This window comes from Suncus etruscus, chromosome 17 (assembly GCF_024139225.1).
Source record: "Suncus etruscus isolate mSunEtr1 chromosome 17, mSunEtr1.pri.cur, whole genome shotgun sequence".
NCBI classification, from domain to species: Eukaryota; Metazoa; Chordata; class Mammalia; order Eulipotyphla; family Soricidae; genus Suncus; species Suncus etruscus.
In genome coordinates, this window is record NC_064864.1 from 46,572,554 (window position 1) to 46,589,425 (window position 16,872).

General features: G+C 50.5%; 1 protein-coding gene across 1 annotated transcript; it reads left to right on the forward strand.

Moving 5' to 3' along the window:
• Positions 1-11,577, forward strand: SFXN2 (sideroflexin 2). The gene is made up of 11 exons (XM_049764320.1): positions 1-161; positions 317-487; positions 1,961-2,059; positions 3,588-3,663; positions 3,929-4,014; positions 6,451-6,511; positions 6,736-6,802; positions 7,282-7,331; positions 7,563-7,612; positions 10,046-10,093; positions 11,228-11,577. Exons 1-11 carry the CDS (start codon positions 13-15, stop codon positions 11,325-11,327), a joined length of 957 nt encoding a protein of 318 aa, XP_049620277.1. The 5' UTR covers positions 1-12; the 3' UTR covers positions 11,328-11,577.
• The last annotated feature ends 5,295 nt before the right edge of the window (positions 11,578-16,872 follow it).

Below are 16,872 nucleotides of genomic sequence, written 5' to 3' on the forward strand. Positions count from 1 at the left end.
TGTGGGAGCAAGATGGAGACCTTTGACATCGATGCCCCTCGTTGGAACCAGTGTACTTTCTTGGGGCGAGTGAAGCACTTCTTCAATATTACGGACCCCCGCACTGCCCTGGTTCCGGAGCGGGAGCTGGACTGGGCCAAGATGATGGTGGAGAAGAGCAGGTGAGAGCTTGGGGAGGGACAGGAGGCCTTGGGAGCACCTTGGGGGTGGTGTCCCTGGGAGGAAGTGGGAACTGAAGAGGAGGGAGAAGGAAGGCAGCGTGAGATGCATCTGGTGGGGCATCAGGACATCATTCTGTGTCTTGTCTTGGGACCAGGCTGGGGGCAGTGCCCCCCGGAACCCCTCGTGAGCAGCTGCTGTATGCCAAGAAGCTCTATGACTCAGCCTTCCATCCTGACACCGGCGATAAGATGAACGTCATAGGGCGCATGTCCTTCCAGGTCCCCGGTGGCATGATCATCACTGGCTTCATGCTCCAGTTCTACAGGTGGGAGCCCTGGTTCCCCTGAACTTAGGATGTGGGGTCCTGTCTTGTCATGCACCTGGAGTCTGGACCTTCTCTCTAGAGTGCGCCTTCAGGCTCAGGCTGGGGCATGTGCTTGGCATGGAGAAAGCCCTGAGTTCAATTCCAGCTATGAAAGTGGGCCAAACCCCCCCCTCCCCCCCAACAATCCCTTCAGTACAATTGCTGTGTGCCTGAACATAGGCAAGCAAGCATCATGGGTGGAGACAGACACCTCCAGACTTCTGGAGCTCTCTGTGTGATCTGTTAAAACCAACAGGTCTGGGGCCAGAGTGATGTTTGCTTGCACTTTGTGCACTTGCCTTGCACATAGATGACCGGGCTCAATCCTTATCAACCCATATGGTCCCCTGAGCCCTGCTGGAGTGATCCCTGAGTGAAGAGACAGGAGTAAGCCCTGCCTGGATGTGGCCCCAAGACCAAAACCTCAACAATGCATTGAAAGTATTTCTGGGTTGGTTTTTTCTTTATGGGAGGGGGTACACCTGGCAGTGCTCCTGGCTTATTCCTGACTCTGCATTCAGGAATTACTCCTGGTGGGCTCAGGGAACCATATGGGATGCTAGTGATAGAATCCAGGTTGACTGTGTGCAAAAAAGTGCCCTCCTCATTGTACTATTTGCTCTGGCCCCTGAGTATATTACTGGCATAGTGGGCTCCTCTGTAGTGATAGGGGACACCAGGTTTGCACCTAGTGCTTAGGAGAAGGTGGTGCTGGGGATTGAATCCTGGGCCTTCTGCATACCAAACATGTGTTCAACTCGTCCAGCCCCTGAATGCATTTTTGTAACCAGCTGCCCAAGTTAAACAATACGAAGTCCCTTTTTCCTGTTAATGCACTGCTTCATATGTCACGCCTTCCCCTTCCACTTGTTCTTGTCTCTGCTTCTCTGCCCCATGATTATTTGTCCATTTATTGTACAGGTTCTCAAGCCATAGTTTGGGAATTAAAAAAAAATCCTCAGTCTTGGGCCATCGGATACAGTATTTGTCCTGCATGCAGTTGATCCGATTCAATTTCCAGCATCCCATACCAAGCACTGCCAGGAGGAATCCCTGAGTACAGAGCCAGGAGCCTTGAGTATTGCCGGGTGGGGCCCCCCCAATGAAAACCTCAGTCCTTTCTTTGAGGAATCCCCGATTCTGTTGGAGAGATCAATGGACAGTTACTGCCCAGTTTTCATGTGGGATGTGAGGTTTTCCGAGAGGAAGAATCATGATCTGACCAGTTCATGGAGATGGAGGGAGAGGATCTGGAAGGCTTCGTAGAGGAATTGCTCTGCCAGCTAAAGCAGGGTGTGCCATATGCCAAGAAGGGGCTGGACATGCCAGGCACAGGACACAACTGGCAGGAGGCTAAAGAGAGCCCACATGGGAGTTGTGTGTGGCTTGCCATGGGTGATGAGGGGACCGTGACCTCCCCCTCTTGTCTGGCAGGACCATGCCAGCCGTGATCTTTTGGCAATGGGTAAACCAGTCCTTCAACGCCCTGGTGAACTACACTAACAGGAATGCTGCTTCCCCCACATCCAATAGGTAGGTGACTTGAGCCCCTGGCAATCCCCACAGCCTGGCAGAGCCAGGGTCCCTCCTCCCTATCAGTGGCCACAGGCAGGCTGCCTGGCCTCCTCTCTCAGGGCTTGGAGGTGTTTTCTTAGGCTGAGGAGGGGAGCAGCTTCTTCAACAGTCCCAGAGATCTTCATGCTCCATTCCTCTCCTCCCTCATTTATTTTATTCTATTATTTGTTTTGGGGGCCACATTTGCCAGTGCTAAGGGTTTATTCCTGGTTTTCAGGAATCACTCCTGGAAGGGTTCAGGGGACCATATGAAATGTGGGGATCGAGTTAGGTTGGCTGCATGCAAGGCTGATGCCCTCCATATCTCCAGCCCATCTATTCCTCTTCCCTCTCCTTTTATTTTTTTTTAAATGGGCCACACTCAGCTGCACTCAGCTGCACTCAGAATTACTCCTTGCTCTGTGCTCAAAAATTACTCCTAGCTGGGGCCGCAGAGATAGCATGGAGGTAAGGTGTTTGCCTTGCATCCAGAAGGATGGTGGTTTGAATCCCGGCATCCCATATGGTCAGTCTCCTGAGCCTGCCAGGAGTGATTTCTGAGCATAGAGCCAGGAATAACCCCTGAGTACACTGGGTGTGACCCAAAACCAAAAAAAAAAAAAAAAAAAAGAAGAAGAAAGAAAGAAAAAAATATCACTCCTAGCAGACTTGGAACGAGATGCTGGGGATTGAACCCAGGTCAGCTGTGTGCAAGGCAAACTCCCAACCTCTCTATTCCTTCCTCTTGAGGTGTGTTCTGCGGTGGATGTGGTTATAGGTGCTGGGGGTGCAGTGAATGAGAACAAGGTGCCTATCCTTGGGTCACTGAAGGTCTTTTGTCAGGACAGGCACAGACTGGAGCAGGTAAGATACCTTGTGTGTACCCGGGTTCTTTTTTTTTTTGGTTTTTGAGTCACACCCGGTAGCGTTCAGTGCTCAGGGGTTACTCCTGGCTCTACGCTCAGAAATCATTCCTGGCAGGCTCGGGGGACCATATGGGATGCCAGGATTCAAACCACCATCCTTCTGCATGCCTTATCTCCATGCTATCTCTCCAGCCCCATGTGTACCCAGGTTTTATCCCCGGCACCAGCACCCTATATGCTCCCCTGAGTTTTTCAGAAGTCCTGAGCTCAGAGACAGGTATAACCCCTGAGTATTTTTGGGTATGGCCCCCAAAACAAGCAAGAATTTTAGAAAATAAAAGAAGGGTCCCAGGAGATGGTTAAGAAGGCCCAAGGACTTTAAGCTGGGGTCAAATCCAGTACTGTATGGTCCCTGATTACCACCAGGAGCCCCAAGTGCTGCACCATGACATGCCTCCAAGCACGTCTGGCTATGTCTCCCCTAAATAAAAAACAAACAAAAACCCTTAAAATAGTGTATGAAAGAAGACCTGAATGGTGGTCATTACATCTCAGCGCCTATCTGCAAACTTTTTCATTCAAGCGTGGCCTGGCCCTCAGCCTTCAGGGCTCCTACTGTCATGCCCTTCTCTGTTTCCTAGGCAGATGGCCCTTTCCTACATTTCAGCCACGACCACAGCGGTGGCCACTGCTGTGGGAATGAACATGCTGACAAAGGTACGTCCAGCGTGGTGGGTATGCACTGGCCACTAGGGGGCAGCAGAGTTCCAGGGGGAAAAAATCATGTTTTCGGGGCCAGGGACCCGCTGGTCCCTGGGTGGTCACTTTTAGATCTTTGAAGGTGTTTGGGGCTTCCAAACCAGGCATCTGTCTGTGTGGCAGAGCCAAGGCCCGGGCCGTTGCCTCACATCTTTGAGCTGCTACCAGACCCAGCATCCAGTGAGTTGAACTGCCCTCGTTTCCTCTTGTCCCACCCCCCCAGAGAGCGCCGCCCCTGGTGGGCCGCTGGGTGCCCTTTGCCGCGGTGGCTGCAGCCAACTGTGTTAACATCCCGATGATGCGACAGCAGTGAGTAAGGGATTCTCTGTGTGCCGCTCGAGGTTAGCAGGGCTAAACACAAGAAACCAGGGTAGTGGGTGTTTCTGGGGGCTGAAGGGGTGAGGGAGGAGGGTTTCTAGGGGTTGGAGGGGTGAGAAGAGAGTATCTGGGGGTTGGAGGGGTGAGGGAGGAGGGTTTCTGGGGGCTGGAGGGGTGAGGGAAGGCCTCTGCAGGGCCTTGCTCAAAAAGATACTTGCAGGAGGCTGGCTAGAAGCTTTTTAGGCTGGAGAGGAAGGGGCAGAGAAGGGGCCTCAGATTTATACTAGATCATGTCCTTTCAACTGCCACTATAGATAGTTTGTGATTGCTGCTGACTTCTAAAGCCCGGGGGCTGACTTCCAGGTGAAATGTAGCCCAACAAGGTGTCCAGAGAGAAGGGAGCCAAGACGCTTTGCAAGGAGTTAGAGAAGGGCCGGAGAGCTAGTAAGGAGGTAAGGCGCTTGCCTTGCACGCAGCTGACCTGGTTTGATTTTCAGCATTATATATGGTCCCCTGAACACTGCCAGAAGTAACCCCTGAACCATAATCGGGAGTAGCCCCTATACATTGCTGGGTTGGGCTAAGCCCACTTCTCCCTTCCCCTCAAAAAAACATAAATAAGGTAAAGGAGCCAGGATACTGAGGAGATAGAGGAAATAGGCTATCTGAGCTTGGCAGCAGCAAAGGTAGAAGTAACCTGGTCTCTCCCATTCTGAGCTTGGGACTAGAGCAGGAGGTGATGTTCCTTCTTTATAAAATGTAAAATGTGGGGCTGGAAGGTGCTTGCCTTGTATGGGGCTGAATGTGTCTTAGCTGTAGTGCACTGTGTGAGGCCCTGGAGCAGTCAAGGATAAATGAGCCCAAAAGCACTCATAGCAAGGCATGAGATAGTACAAAGCCATGTCATGTCCACTGTCATTACTGTACTAGTTTCCTTGCTGTTCTCTCCTTGGACATGTACAAGCCCCCATTTCCTGGGGACTGTCCTGACCTGGATGGATACAGCCCAAACTGCTGCTTTTCAACCAAAGGACCAAGTTTCCATCTTCTGCCTTGTTGAGTGTTGGTTTTTTTCCCCAGCATGTTTGTGCATGTGTCTGTGTTACCCTAGACCAAATTTAAGGCTTCACACCTAGAAGGGAGATGCTTTACTACTGAGCCATATCACTGGGCAGAGTGAAGTCAAGGGTTAGAAATTCGCTTGAGGGGCTGGAGCGATAGCACAGCTGTAGGGCGTTTGCCTTGCTCACGACAGACCTGGACAGTCCCGATCCCCAGCATCCCATATATCCCCTGAACCTACCAGGATCCACTTCTGAGCACAGAGCTAGGAGTAATCCCTGAGCACCACTGGGTGTGGCCCCCAAACAAACAAACAAAAAAACAAAAAGAATTCACTCCAGGGCGCTGAGCTTAGCAGGTAGGACATTTGCCTTGCACTTGGCTGATCTGGGCTTGATCCCTGGCATCCCATTTGGTCCCCTGAGAGCTGCTGGGTGTAGCCACCAAAAAATAAATGAATTGGCTTGAGGGGCCCAAGAGATTCTACAGCAGTAGGGCACTTGCCTTGCACAGGGCCTATCCTAGCCTAGTATGATCCTGGCAAAACGTATAAGTTCCCTGAGTTCCCAAGAAGGACCCCTGCGCATAGAACCAGGAATAAACTCTGAGCATTGAGTATGATGGCCCCCATTTCCCAAAAATAAACACAGAAATAGCTTGAGAGAGGCCAAAGTGGTGGTGCAAGTGGTAAGGCCTCTGCCTTGCCTGCACTAGCCTAGGATGGACCATGGTTATATCCCCCGGTGTCCCATATGATCCCCCAAGCCAGGAGTGATTTCTGAGTGCATAGCCAGGAGTAACCCTTGAGTATCACCGGGTGTGGCCCAAAAACCTAAAAAAGGGGGGGGCCGGGGCGATAGCACAGTGGTAAGGCGTTTGCCTTGCAATCGGCCAACACAGGACAGACCACAGTTTGAATTCTGGCATCCCATATGGTTCCCTGAGTCTTCCAGGAGCGACTTCTGAGTATAGAGCCAGGAGTAACCCCTGAGCGCTGAAAAACAAAACAAAAAAAGCTTGAGTGTCAAAACTCCAGATCAGGTAGAGGTAGAGCGGCCCCCTGCCAGGAGCTTGGCTGAGGCATGTTGTGGGGTGATCTGCTTTGCTTCTCACCAGGTCGTAGGGAGTGGGGTACCTACCTATCCTCATTCTGCAGGGTAGGGTAATTTGCTTTTCATAAAGCTGACAGAACTTGCTCATGGTCGAAGTGACCATTGCAGGATCTGGGCACAGGGCAAGCCCTGAGCCACTGCTTCGGGCTATACTTAAAAAGAGGGGGGCAGAGTGCTGGGCTACAGGCCCCTGGGCTGGCCCCCCAGCCATCCAGTTGCTGGGCAGCCTCCAGCCCCTTCTGTCTCTGCATAGGGAACTCCTCCAGGGCATCTGCGTGAAGGACAGGAATCAGAACGAGATTGGACACTCCCGGGTGAGTCCCAGGAACAACCTCTCCCGGACGCAAGCATTCCCCAGACAGAGCTGCTCACGCTGTTTCTTCAATATTTTCAGACCAGAAGCTCTAAAAGTCAGGTTGGGTGGGTGGGGGTTGCATGGGATCACTCAACCCTTGGGCAGGCCCCCTTTTCCCCTTTAACAACCCAGCCCTATCTGCCCACGGGTGCAACTTGACCATGGGCCCATTTCTCTGTCCAGAGAGCTGCAGCCCTGGGCATCACTCAGGTGGTTATTTCTCGGATTACCATGGCTGCTCCTGGCATGAGTAAGTGGGGGACTCCCTCTCGTCCTGAAGACCCCGGGGTTCAGGGCAGAAACCTCAGCCATACTCGATGTTTGGGTGGGAGGAAGTTTGCTCAAGTGCTGAAATGGGGTGGTGGTGGTGTCCTGTTCTTATGTGTCTGGTATATTTGTTAGAGGTTTGGTAGAGAAAGTCCTTCCCACCAATGGCCATTCACTAAAAATTCGATTTGAGGTTTGCAGAGAAGGAAGCAGTACACACTTGTCTGCTAAGTCCAGTGAGTTTTGGGTTTGATACCTGCCTGTGACTCTGGAACACAGGATGGGAATCATCCTCCTGCTAGAACCTGGGGGACAGGTCGGGGTGACCTAGCCCACGCAGCCTTGAGTCTTCTTCCCAAATGAAAATGATTTCGGGAGCTTCTCAGGAAGGAGGAGGACTCTGGAAGGGGATATGGGGAGTCTGGTCCCCCAACCCAGCTTCTTTCCCCTGGTCTCTTCCAGTCTTGCTGCCTGTCGTCATGGAACAGTTGGAAAAGCTGCGCTTCATGAAGGTGGGTGGAGTGCCTGGGGCCCCTGACTGTCAGTCTCAATTCTCCCCTTCATCTCTCCTGGTGGGGCCCACCCCAGGCCCTACCTGCCACCTTGACACACCAGCACTCAGTCTGCAGAGTGAGGAAACCCTAGCTCCCCTTTAGAACCCTGAATCCTGCGGCGGGTGGGCGGGGGTCAGCTCAGCGATGCTTAGCTCAATTTGTCCTTCCCTCTCTCATTTGTTCCTTCAGAGAGTCCAGATTCTGCATGGCCCCTTGCAGGTCCTGCTCTGTGGATGTTTGTGAGTATCTGGGTTTCCAGCTCTGGGTTCTGGGGTATCCGGTACACTGAAGTTCTGTCATCCCTTCTGGGGAGCATGTAATCCTTCACCAAGTGTCCGGCTCAGAACACCTGCTGGCTGTGCACAGACTTTTTCCCAGATTGTAATTTTTTCAGAGGGTGGACAGGTTAGTTGGGCTGAATGCGTACATTTATATGCAGAGTAGGATACTTGCTTGTTTTCCCTCCCCCCCCCCCTCTTTTTTTCTCTCTTTTCTCCTCTTTCCCCCCTCTCTCCCTCCAGTCCTCTTTCACTCACTTCTACATCCAGTGGTACTCAGGGATCACTCCTAGTGGGCTTGGATAACCATATGGGATGACGGGTGTCAACCCCAAGTTGTCCACATGCAAGGCAAGCACCCTACCGACTAAACTATCGCTCTGGTCCCTGGATCTCCTCAGTGTCCTAGGTCTGAAACTATTATAGAGGAAAATCAAAAACAGTGAGAAAAGTCTGCTCAGAAAAAATTTGATGATCACATGTTGTGGTGGAGGCATTAGGGAAAGGTACTGGGTGGGGTACACAGATGGCTGTGGACAGAAGTCCCAGAACATCCTGCATTTACATCTCAATACCAGTCACTCTAAAGTTTAAGTGATGTTGATGCTGGAGATGTGAGGTGGGAGATAAGGCACTTGCCTTGCAAGTACATTCCACCCCCATACTGGTTGGTCCCCATCTGGTTCCCAGAGCACCATCAGGGCTCACTCCTGAGCTCCGGAGCACCTCCCCACCCAGAAATGTACATAAATGATGAGACATCCTGAGTATTCCTGAAGAAGCACCTCCCACGCGGTCAGACTCGTGGCTGCTATTGGCTGAGCAGTGTCTGACCTCAATGTCTCTCTGAGGCTTCCTGTCACTGAGCTTCCTCACCCTGAGTGGGAGACACTGACCTCATATGTCTTTATAATGATAATGAGGAAGCTTCATGAGATAATGAAAGTTGCCCAAAGGTGTCTTTGGGAACTGGGAGCCTCATTCCCTCCCTATCCTTAGATAGGGTTAGTTCTGCTTTAGTAGCTTCTGCTAATGACTCTTCCTCTGAGTGAGTAGTTCTCTGAACTAGTTCCTGTTCATTTTCCATGTAATTCTGCCAAGGAGGGTCTCTAGGCCCTCTGCTTGCTCCAAGGAAGCCTGCCCTGGATTGTACAGTTGGGAAGTAGCACAGCTGGGCCATGAACCTGGTGTTAGAATCCAGGTTCTGGGGTGGGAGAGATGGTGCAGCGAGTAGGGCACTTGCCTTATGGGGGCTCTGTATACCATAAGTATCACATACGGTCCTCCAAATCCCACCAGGAATGAGCCCTGAGCACAGGCTGGGTATGGCCCCCAAACAAACGAATCCCAGGTCTTATAAGATGTGGTCCAGGACCTCTGTCAATTAAGAGCTTGTTAGAAACAGAGACTTGTGACTGTGCCAGGAGAGATAGCACAGAGGATTGGGGCACAAGTTTTGCAAGGAAGAGCCCTAGGTTCCATCCACTCCCTGACACTGCCTGGTCCCCTGAGCACTGTGAACTGAGGAGTAACTTTTTTTTTTTTTTTTTTTTTTTTGGGCCACACCCGGCATCACTCAATGATTACTCCTGGCTGTGCACTCAGAAATCACTCCTGGCTGGCTCAGGGGACCATATGGGCTACTGGGAATCAAACCCAGATCTGTCCCGGGTTGGCTGTGTGCAAGGCAAACACCCTATTGCTGTGATCTCTCTCTGGCCCCCGGGAGTAACTCTTGAACATCACCAGGTTTGATGCTGTGGTTGAGTGCTCACTTGACATGAGAGCTTGGAAATTTGGGTTGATGCACACGTGCACCACAGGCATACACAAGCTGGAAAGACTGACCACATCCGGCAGTGCTCAGGGTTTACTGAGGCTCTGCACTTAGGAATTACTTCTGGAGGTACTTAGGGGGACCATGTAGGTTGTCAGGGATTGAATCTGGGTTGCAAGACAAGTGCCTTCCCCACTGTTTGATCTTTCTGGCCCTAAACCGGACTCTTTCCTGCCTCCTTCCCTCTGACCTGCTAAATTGGAGCCCCACTCAGCTGCTTTAACCAGTCCCTTGCATTGAAGTGGCTCAGGAAGCTGTCCGTGACTGTCCTGGAGCAGCCCATGTGTCCAATAACATAGGAGCCAGGCCCTGACCTCCGTGCCTCACTGACCACCTGACAAACTGGCAGGTGCCAGCAGACATGAAAGCTGTTGCTCTCTCCTGTGAATTTAGTGGGGGTTGTGTGGGGACAGGAGGGTTGGGGGGCCTGAATGAGTGTCTGGGAGTCCAGGAGGAGGGTTGGTAGGAGAGGAAGACAGGCCTGAATATGGACTAGTCCCTGACTGAGGGGCTGTGGGAAGATACCCCCCTAACCTTTGCTTTATCCTTTCTTCCAGCCTCATCTTCATGGTCCCAGTGGCATGTGGGCTCTTCCCCCAGACATGGTAACTGCCAGGCGAACCTCACTTGGTTTCTTAAACACACTGTTCCAGCAGTCCCTGACTCACCTGGAGGAGACTAAAAAGGACAGGAAGGGACATTAGGTCAGGGACAAGTACACATTGGCCCAAAGTCTGGCCTCTAAGCCTGAGGACTGGTAACTCAGGTGGATCTTCAGGGGACGGGGAGCAAGGGGTACAGCCCCAGCCTCTGTGTTTCTGCTTCCATGAGCTGCGTCTGACCCTCAGAGTCTGGGCTTGGATAGTGACCAAGGAGAATAGGATCTGTTTTAGCTTCTAGTTCAGAGATTGACAAATCTGAGTCTTGCCAAATATTTCCCTTGTGTGGTCTTGAAGAGGAGCAAGGAAGGGATAAGAAGGGATGATGTAGAGGGGAGGTAAACACTCAGACCCGAGTGTATTGAGGGCTTCCCAGTTTCCTAGTCTTCAGAGAAGAGTTTCGTCCATGTCCCTTCTTTTTTTTTGTTTTGTTTTTGTTTTTGTTTTTGGGCCACACCCGGCGGTGCTCAGGGGTTACTCCTGGCTGTCTGCTCAGAAATAGCTCCTGGCAGGCACGGGGGACCATATGGGACACCGGGATTCGAACCAACCACCTTTGGTCCTGGATCGGCTGCTTGCAAGGCAAACGCCGCTGTGCTATCTCTCCGGGCCCCATGTCCCTTCTTAATACTCTCAGTTCAGTTGTCCCCTGCTAACGCAGTGTTTCCTGAAATCGAGGATGCCCCCAACACATACACCCCCAACTGGGACAGTCTAGGGAGGATAGTGGTAGTTTTGGGTGTCACTGGGGGAGCTTTCTGTTTGTTCACTTAGGTAGACTTTAGGCTACAGAGATAATACAGGGGTGAAGGGGCTTGTTTTGCAATGCAACAGTCCCACAGTCCCATCCCTGGTATTTTATATGGCCCCCAAGTAACTCCAGGGTCACTCCTGAGCACATCCAGCAAGAGCTTTTGAGTATTGACTACTATGACCCCCACAAAACAGTAGGTTTCCACATGGAAGGCAAGTTTCTAAACTTTCTTATTGTCACCCCCAAAAAGACTCTTAATAGAAAAGTCAGGGAGGGCTTCTTCAAGCAGCTACAAGGCTGCTCTTAACCCCCTTCTGTCATTGCAGTGAATTTCCAGTTTCCTCTCTGGAACCAGAGCTGCAGGACATCATCAGGACCAAATACGGGGACACCATGCCTTATGTCTACTTCAACAAGGGTCTTTGACCACCTGCTTGGCACTTAACCACCAGTACCGCCCCTCATCTGCCAGGCTGCCCCTCATTCCTCCAGCCTCTGGCAGGGAGGTCTCCGCCTTCTACCTGGCCTCTGGTTGACTGGACTTCAGGGTATTAAAGTGAAAAGGGGCATAGGTCAGAGCGATTGTAAAGTGGGTAAGGTGCTTGCCTTACTTGTGCCTGACCCCAGACGTTCCCCAGCACCCCATATGATCCTTCAAGCACCACAAGAAGTAATCCCTGAGCATTGCCTTGTGTGGCATAAAAAGAAAAAAAAAAAAGAGAGAGAGAAAGAAACAAGGGCAAGCAGCTTTTGCCTTATCTTTGTTCCCTGCTTCAGTTGGAGACTTCTTGAGGGACTTGAGGAAAGACACATAAATCATTCACTGGAGGAGGAAAACTTTGAGATTTGGACCTAAGTCTGCTCTGTCCCCTTGCACATCTTCTCAAGCCTGTGGCCCTTTCACCCCTGCCCTAGCCTGGCTGCCTCAGGAAGAGGGGAGATACGTGTGTGTTACCGCTCCCTAAACCCCCTCCACACTGTGCTGCCCTCCATCCCAAAACTTTTGGGTTCAGCTCGACCTCAGGCTCCCAGGAGGTCTGCTTTACATCCTCCTGGGGATGGCATCAGGGCCTAGGTGCTTCCAGCTGATCTGATGTGGACTTTGCTTCCCCTGACCCTAAACACTGCTCCATCTTGGCTTTTGAAGGAAATGCAATCACTGAGTAAAGAGGAAATGTGCACACACTAAACAGCAGTGAGGGTAATTTCTTGGCTACTGCCATCCCCGGTCTGATGAGAGCTGAGTGGAGAAGGGCTGGGGCCTTTGATGGGCCCCCTGGAGAAAGACATCCCTGGAACCACTCATGGCGTCATCTATCCAGCGCCTGATAGAGACCTGCCGTGGCTTCTTGGGGCTTAGTGTGAGTCTGCGTTTTGTTTGGTCGAATTGACCGAACAGCATGTATCTTGGTAAAATAGTCGTTTCCTGAAAGAAAACAGGGAACTTTCTGCAAGCTGAGCAAATAAGTTTGGCTGGCAAGGATGTAGGATCTGGTCTGATCTTAGAGAGTGGGGCCAGAGATTTCTTTAGAAATCTGCCTTTGTTAAGTGAATCATCCACCTAATTTTACCTTTAGCTTCTACTTTGTTGGTCATTCCAGAATCCTTGGGAGTGGTGGTGGTATTGTCCAGTACAGTGGTAGGGCATTTGCCTTTCATGAAGCTGACCTATATTCAATTTCCTACATTCCATATGTTTCCCAGAGTCTGTTAAGAGTGATTTTTGAGTGTAGAGCCAGGAGTAACCCCTGAGCACTGCCTGATGTGGCCCCAAAACAAATGATCTCAAATATGGGGGCACAGATGGCTGGAGGTCAGTGCCCTCTAGGGGCCGGTGAGATGGCACAGCGGTGTTTGCCTTGCAATCAGTCTGTCGAGGACCTAAGGTGGTTGGTTTGAATCCTGGTGTTCCATATGGTCCCCCCTATTTCTGAGCAGATAACCAGGCGGTAACCCCTGAGCACCGCCGGGTGTGGCCCCCCCCAAAAAAAAAAGTTCTAGCTTTGGGGGATATATTTTCCAGTGCTCAGGGCTACTCCTGAGAGTGGGTAGTGTCCACTCTGCTTGGCGGGGTGGGAGGGAACCCTCCATTGGTGCTCTGGGAATGCTTAAGTGCTGGAGGCAGGATCTGGCCCAACCAAGCCCATGCCAGCCTGCTGAGCTACCTCCCAGCTGAACTTGTATTTTTGCTAAGAGAAAAAGGGCTAAGTGAAGGCGGAAACCACACATTGGCAGTAAAGTGAAAATATTTACCATCAGTCCTTGTTCACTAAATGCCCCAACTGTGGGTCAATATTTGTTTTGGAACCACACCCAGAGGTGCTCAGGGCTAATCCTGGCCCAGTGCTCAGGAGTTGCTGCAGGGAATGGAACCAAGGGCTGTGGCTTGCCTGTATACACAGGCTCCAGAGCTTTGAACCTCAGGGGCAGGAGCCCCTGGAAGACTGTACCAGGGCTGGGCCTCAGATATGATTGTGTGATTCTGGGGTTTACATTTCCAGCCATTTCTGGGAATGCTCAATCTGTTAGTCTAGAGGCCACATTTAAAGGTTCTCATCTAAACCCCATTAAAAAATAGGGACCAAAGCAATAGCGCAGTGGGTAAAGCATTTGCCTTGCATGCAGCCCGGGACCCAGGTTTGATCCCTGGCTTGTCACCTGAGCCTACCAGGAGTTATTTCTGAGTGCAGAGCCAGGTGAGACCCAGAAAACAAAACAAGCAAACTTTGATATATTGTCCTCTCTTGAGAAAAAAATATCACCAAACTGAAAGTACAATGGGCGCTTGCCTTGCACTGATCTACCTGGCATCTCTTGGTCCTCCAAGCCCACCAGGAGTAATACCTGAGCACTGCTAGGTATGGCTCCCCAAACAACAACAAAAAAATCAGTAACATTTCTTTAGAAATCTGCCTTTGTTAAGTGAATCATCCACCTAATTTTACCTTTAGCTTCTACTTTGTTGGTCATTCCAGAATCCTTGGGAGTGGTGGTGGTATTGTCCACTTTGGGGAATACTGATGTATAGAGAAAATCTCTTGCAGGGCTAGAGCCATAGCATAGCAAGTAGGGCATGTGGTGGACTAGGATTCCATCTCCAGTATTTCATATGATCCCTCAAGTATCCCCAGGAGTGATTTCTGAGCACAGAACTAGGAGTAACCTCTGAGCACTGCAAATTTGAACACCCCCCACCCCAAATAAAAGGTCCCTTTTGAAGCCAAAACACGGTGCATTTTTTTTTTCTCTTTGAAATAGGGGAGCCAGAGAGATAGTAAAGTGGGTTGGACACTTGCTTGTGCCCAGCCCTGGTTTCATTCCTGGCTCTGCTGGGAGTAATTCCTGTGCATCATTGATTGGCTCCAAAACCAAAAAAGTAAAATAGGGCCAGAAAGGTAGTAGGTACTACAATCACAGTAGGTCAGGTGTTTGCATTACACGCTGTCAACCCCAATTTGATCCCTGACATAGCATATGGTCCCTCAAGTCTACTATTGAGTACCACTGACCTACATTCCAAAACCAAGTCAAAATATGTTAATAGTGCTGGAGAGATGGCACAGCGGTAAGGTGTTTGCCTTGCACGCAGCTGATACAGGATGGACAGTGTTTCAAATCCCGGCATTCCACATGGTCCCCCATGCCTGCCAGGAGCGGTTTCTGAGCACAGAACCAGGAGTAACCCCTGAGCACCGCTGAGTGTGACCCAAAAACCAAAAAAAGAATAAAACAAAACACAAAGAAGCTAACATAGTAGACATGTAATAGGGCCAAAGAGATGTCTCACAGGACTGGAGTTCCTCAGCATGCAGTAGGCCCATGTTTAAATTTTTTTTTTTTTTTTTGGTTTTTGGGCCACACCCGGTGATGCTCAGGGGTCACTACTTCTATGATCTCAGAAATTGCTCCTGGCTTAGGGGACCATATAGGATCCCGGGGTGGGGGGGTCGACCCGTAGTCCATCCTAGGTCAGCGTGTGCAAGGCAGATGCCCTACTAGTTGTGCCACCGCTCAGGCACCCCATGTTCAATTCTTGGTACCAAATGGTCCCCTGAACACTATTGGGAATGACTCCTGAGTCTTAGACCAGTAGTAGCTCCCAGACACTGCTGATTTGCAGGCCAGAGTAGGAAGGGCCTTGCCTTCTGTGTGTACAACTAACCCAGACTCAATCCCTAGCACTTTGTGTGATTCTCTGAGCCCTAACAGGAAATGAGATTGGAAAAGAAAAATAACCATTTATCACCTCTGCAGGATCAAGATAGAGGTACAAGGCTTGATTTTAATTTATTTTGAATTTTGGTCCATACCCAGTGGTGCTCAGGACTTATTCCTGACTCTACTCAGAAATCACTCCTGGCAGGCTTGGGGGACCATATGGGATGCCTGAGATGGAATCTGGGTCATTCATGTGCAAGGCAAATGCCTTACCTGACCCTACCCATGTTGTCCTACCTGTTTCTTCCCCTAGACTTGGCTTTTTTAAAATTCGTTTTTGGGCCACACCCAGTAATACTCCTCAAGGGCCTTACTCCTTGCTCTGAGTTCGGGAGTCACTCTTGGTGGGACTTGGAGACTGAATCCTATTGGCCATATGCAAGGCAAATGCCCTACCCACTACTATCCAACCCTGATTTGACAGTAAGTAGATGCAAAATGGTTCTCACCTCAGTCTTTTCTGTTTCCTATTTTAGCACATTTAAGTCAATTCCCTCTGGGCTGTTTTAGCTTGGGCCTGGCTATAAAACTAAAATGCTTGGACAAGTTTTTGGAGAAATTAGACAGCTACAGGCTTTTTTCAATGGGTCTTCATTTTGTTTTTGGGCCACACCCGGTGACACTCAGGGGTTACTGAGCTTCCTGCTATGTGCTCAGAAATCGCTCCTGGCTTGGGGGACCATATGGGATGCCAGGGGATCGGACTGCAGTCTGTCCTAGGCTAGCATAGGCAAGGCAGATACCTTACCCCTTGCATCACCGCTCTGGCCCTCAGTGGATCTTATTGTCATTTATTTGGTTTTTTGTTGGTTTTGCTTTTTGGGCCAAACCCAGTTGCACTCGGGTTACTCCTGGCTCTGCACTCAGAAATCACTCCTGACAGGCTTAGGGGACCATAGGGGCTGCTGGGGATCGAACCCAGGTTCATCCTGTGCCATTCTTGTGCAAGGCAAATGTCCCATTGCTGTACTATCACTCTGGCCCCTATCATCATTTATTTTATCAAAATGGATGGAACTTATTTGTGGACCCTGGGTAGGATGTTGTAGGGATTGTTTTAAAAAATAAGATCTGGTGGGGCCGGCGAGGTGGCGCTAGAGGTAAGGTGTCTGCCTTGCGAGGGCTAGCCAAGGAAAGGACCACAGTTCGATCCCCCTGCGTCCCATATGGTCCCCCCAAGCCAAGGGCAATTTCTGAGCGCGTAGCCAGGAATAACCCCTGAGTATCAAATGGGTGTGGCCCGAAAACAAACAAACAAAAAAGATCTGGGGTCCCAGGAGAGATAGCACAGTGGCGTTTGCCTTGCAAGCAGCCGATCCAGGACCAAAGGTGGTTGGTTCGAATCCCGGTGTCCCATATGGTCCCCTCTGCCTGCCAGGAGCTATTTCTGAGCAGACAGCCAGGAGTAACCCCTGAGCACCGCCGGGTGTGGCTCAAAAACCAATAAAATAAAATAAAATAAAAAATAAGATCTGGTATGTGAGTCCTACAATAAGTAAAATTATTGGAAGGAGTCAAGTAGGCAGATATTACAGTGTGCTGTGTCATCTAACTGCAGAAGTAGCAGCAAAGGTATGATATGAAGTAGGGTATTGTAAACAGGGAATTGGACCTTGAAGGATCTCTCAGGTATTTGGTGTGAGTGGAATGTGGGGAAAGTGGCAGAAAGGGAGATAAAAGTTGACAGGTACCATGGCACAGAGGACCACATTGAGATGTTTGGACTACATGTCCTGTAGGTGTTGAAGTATTT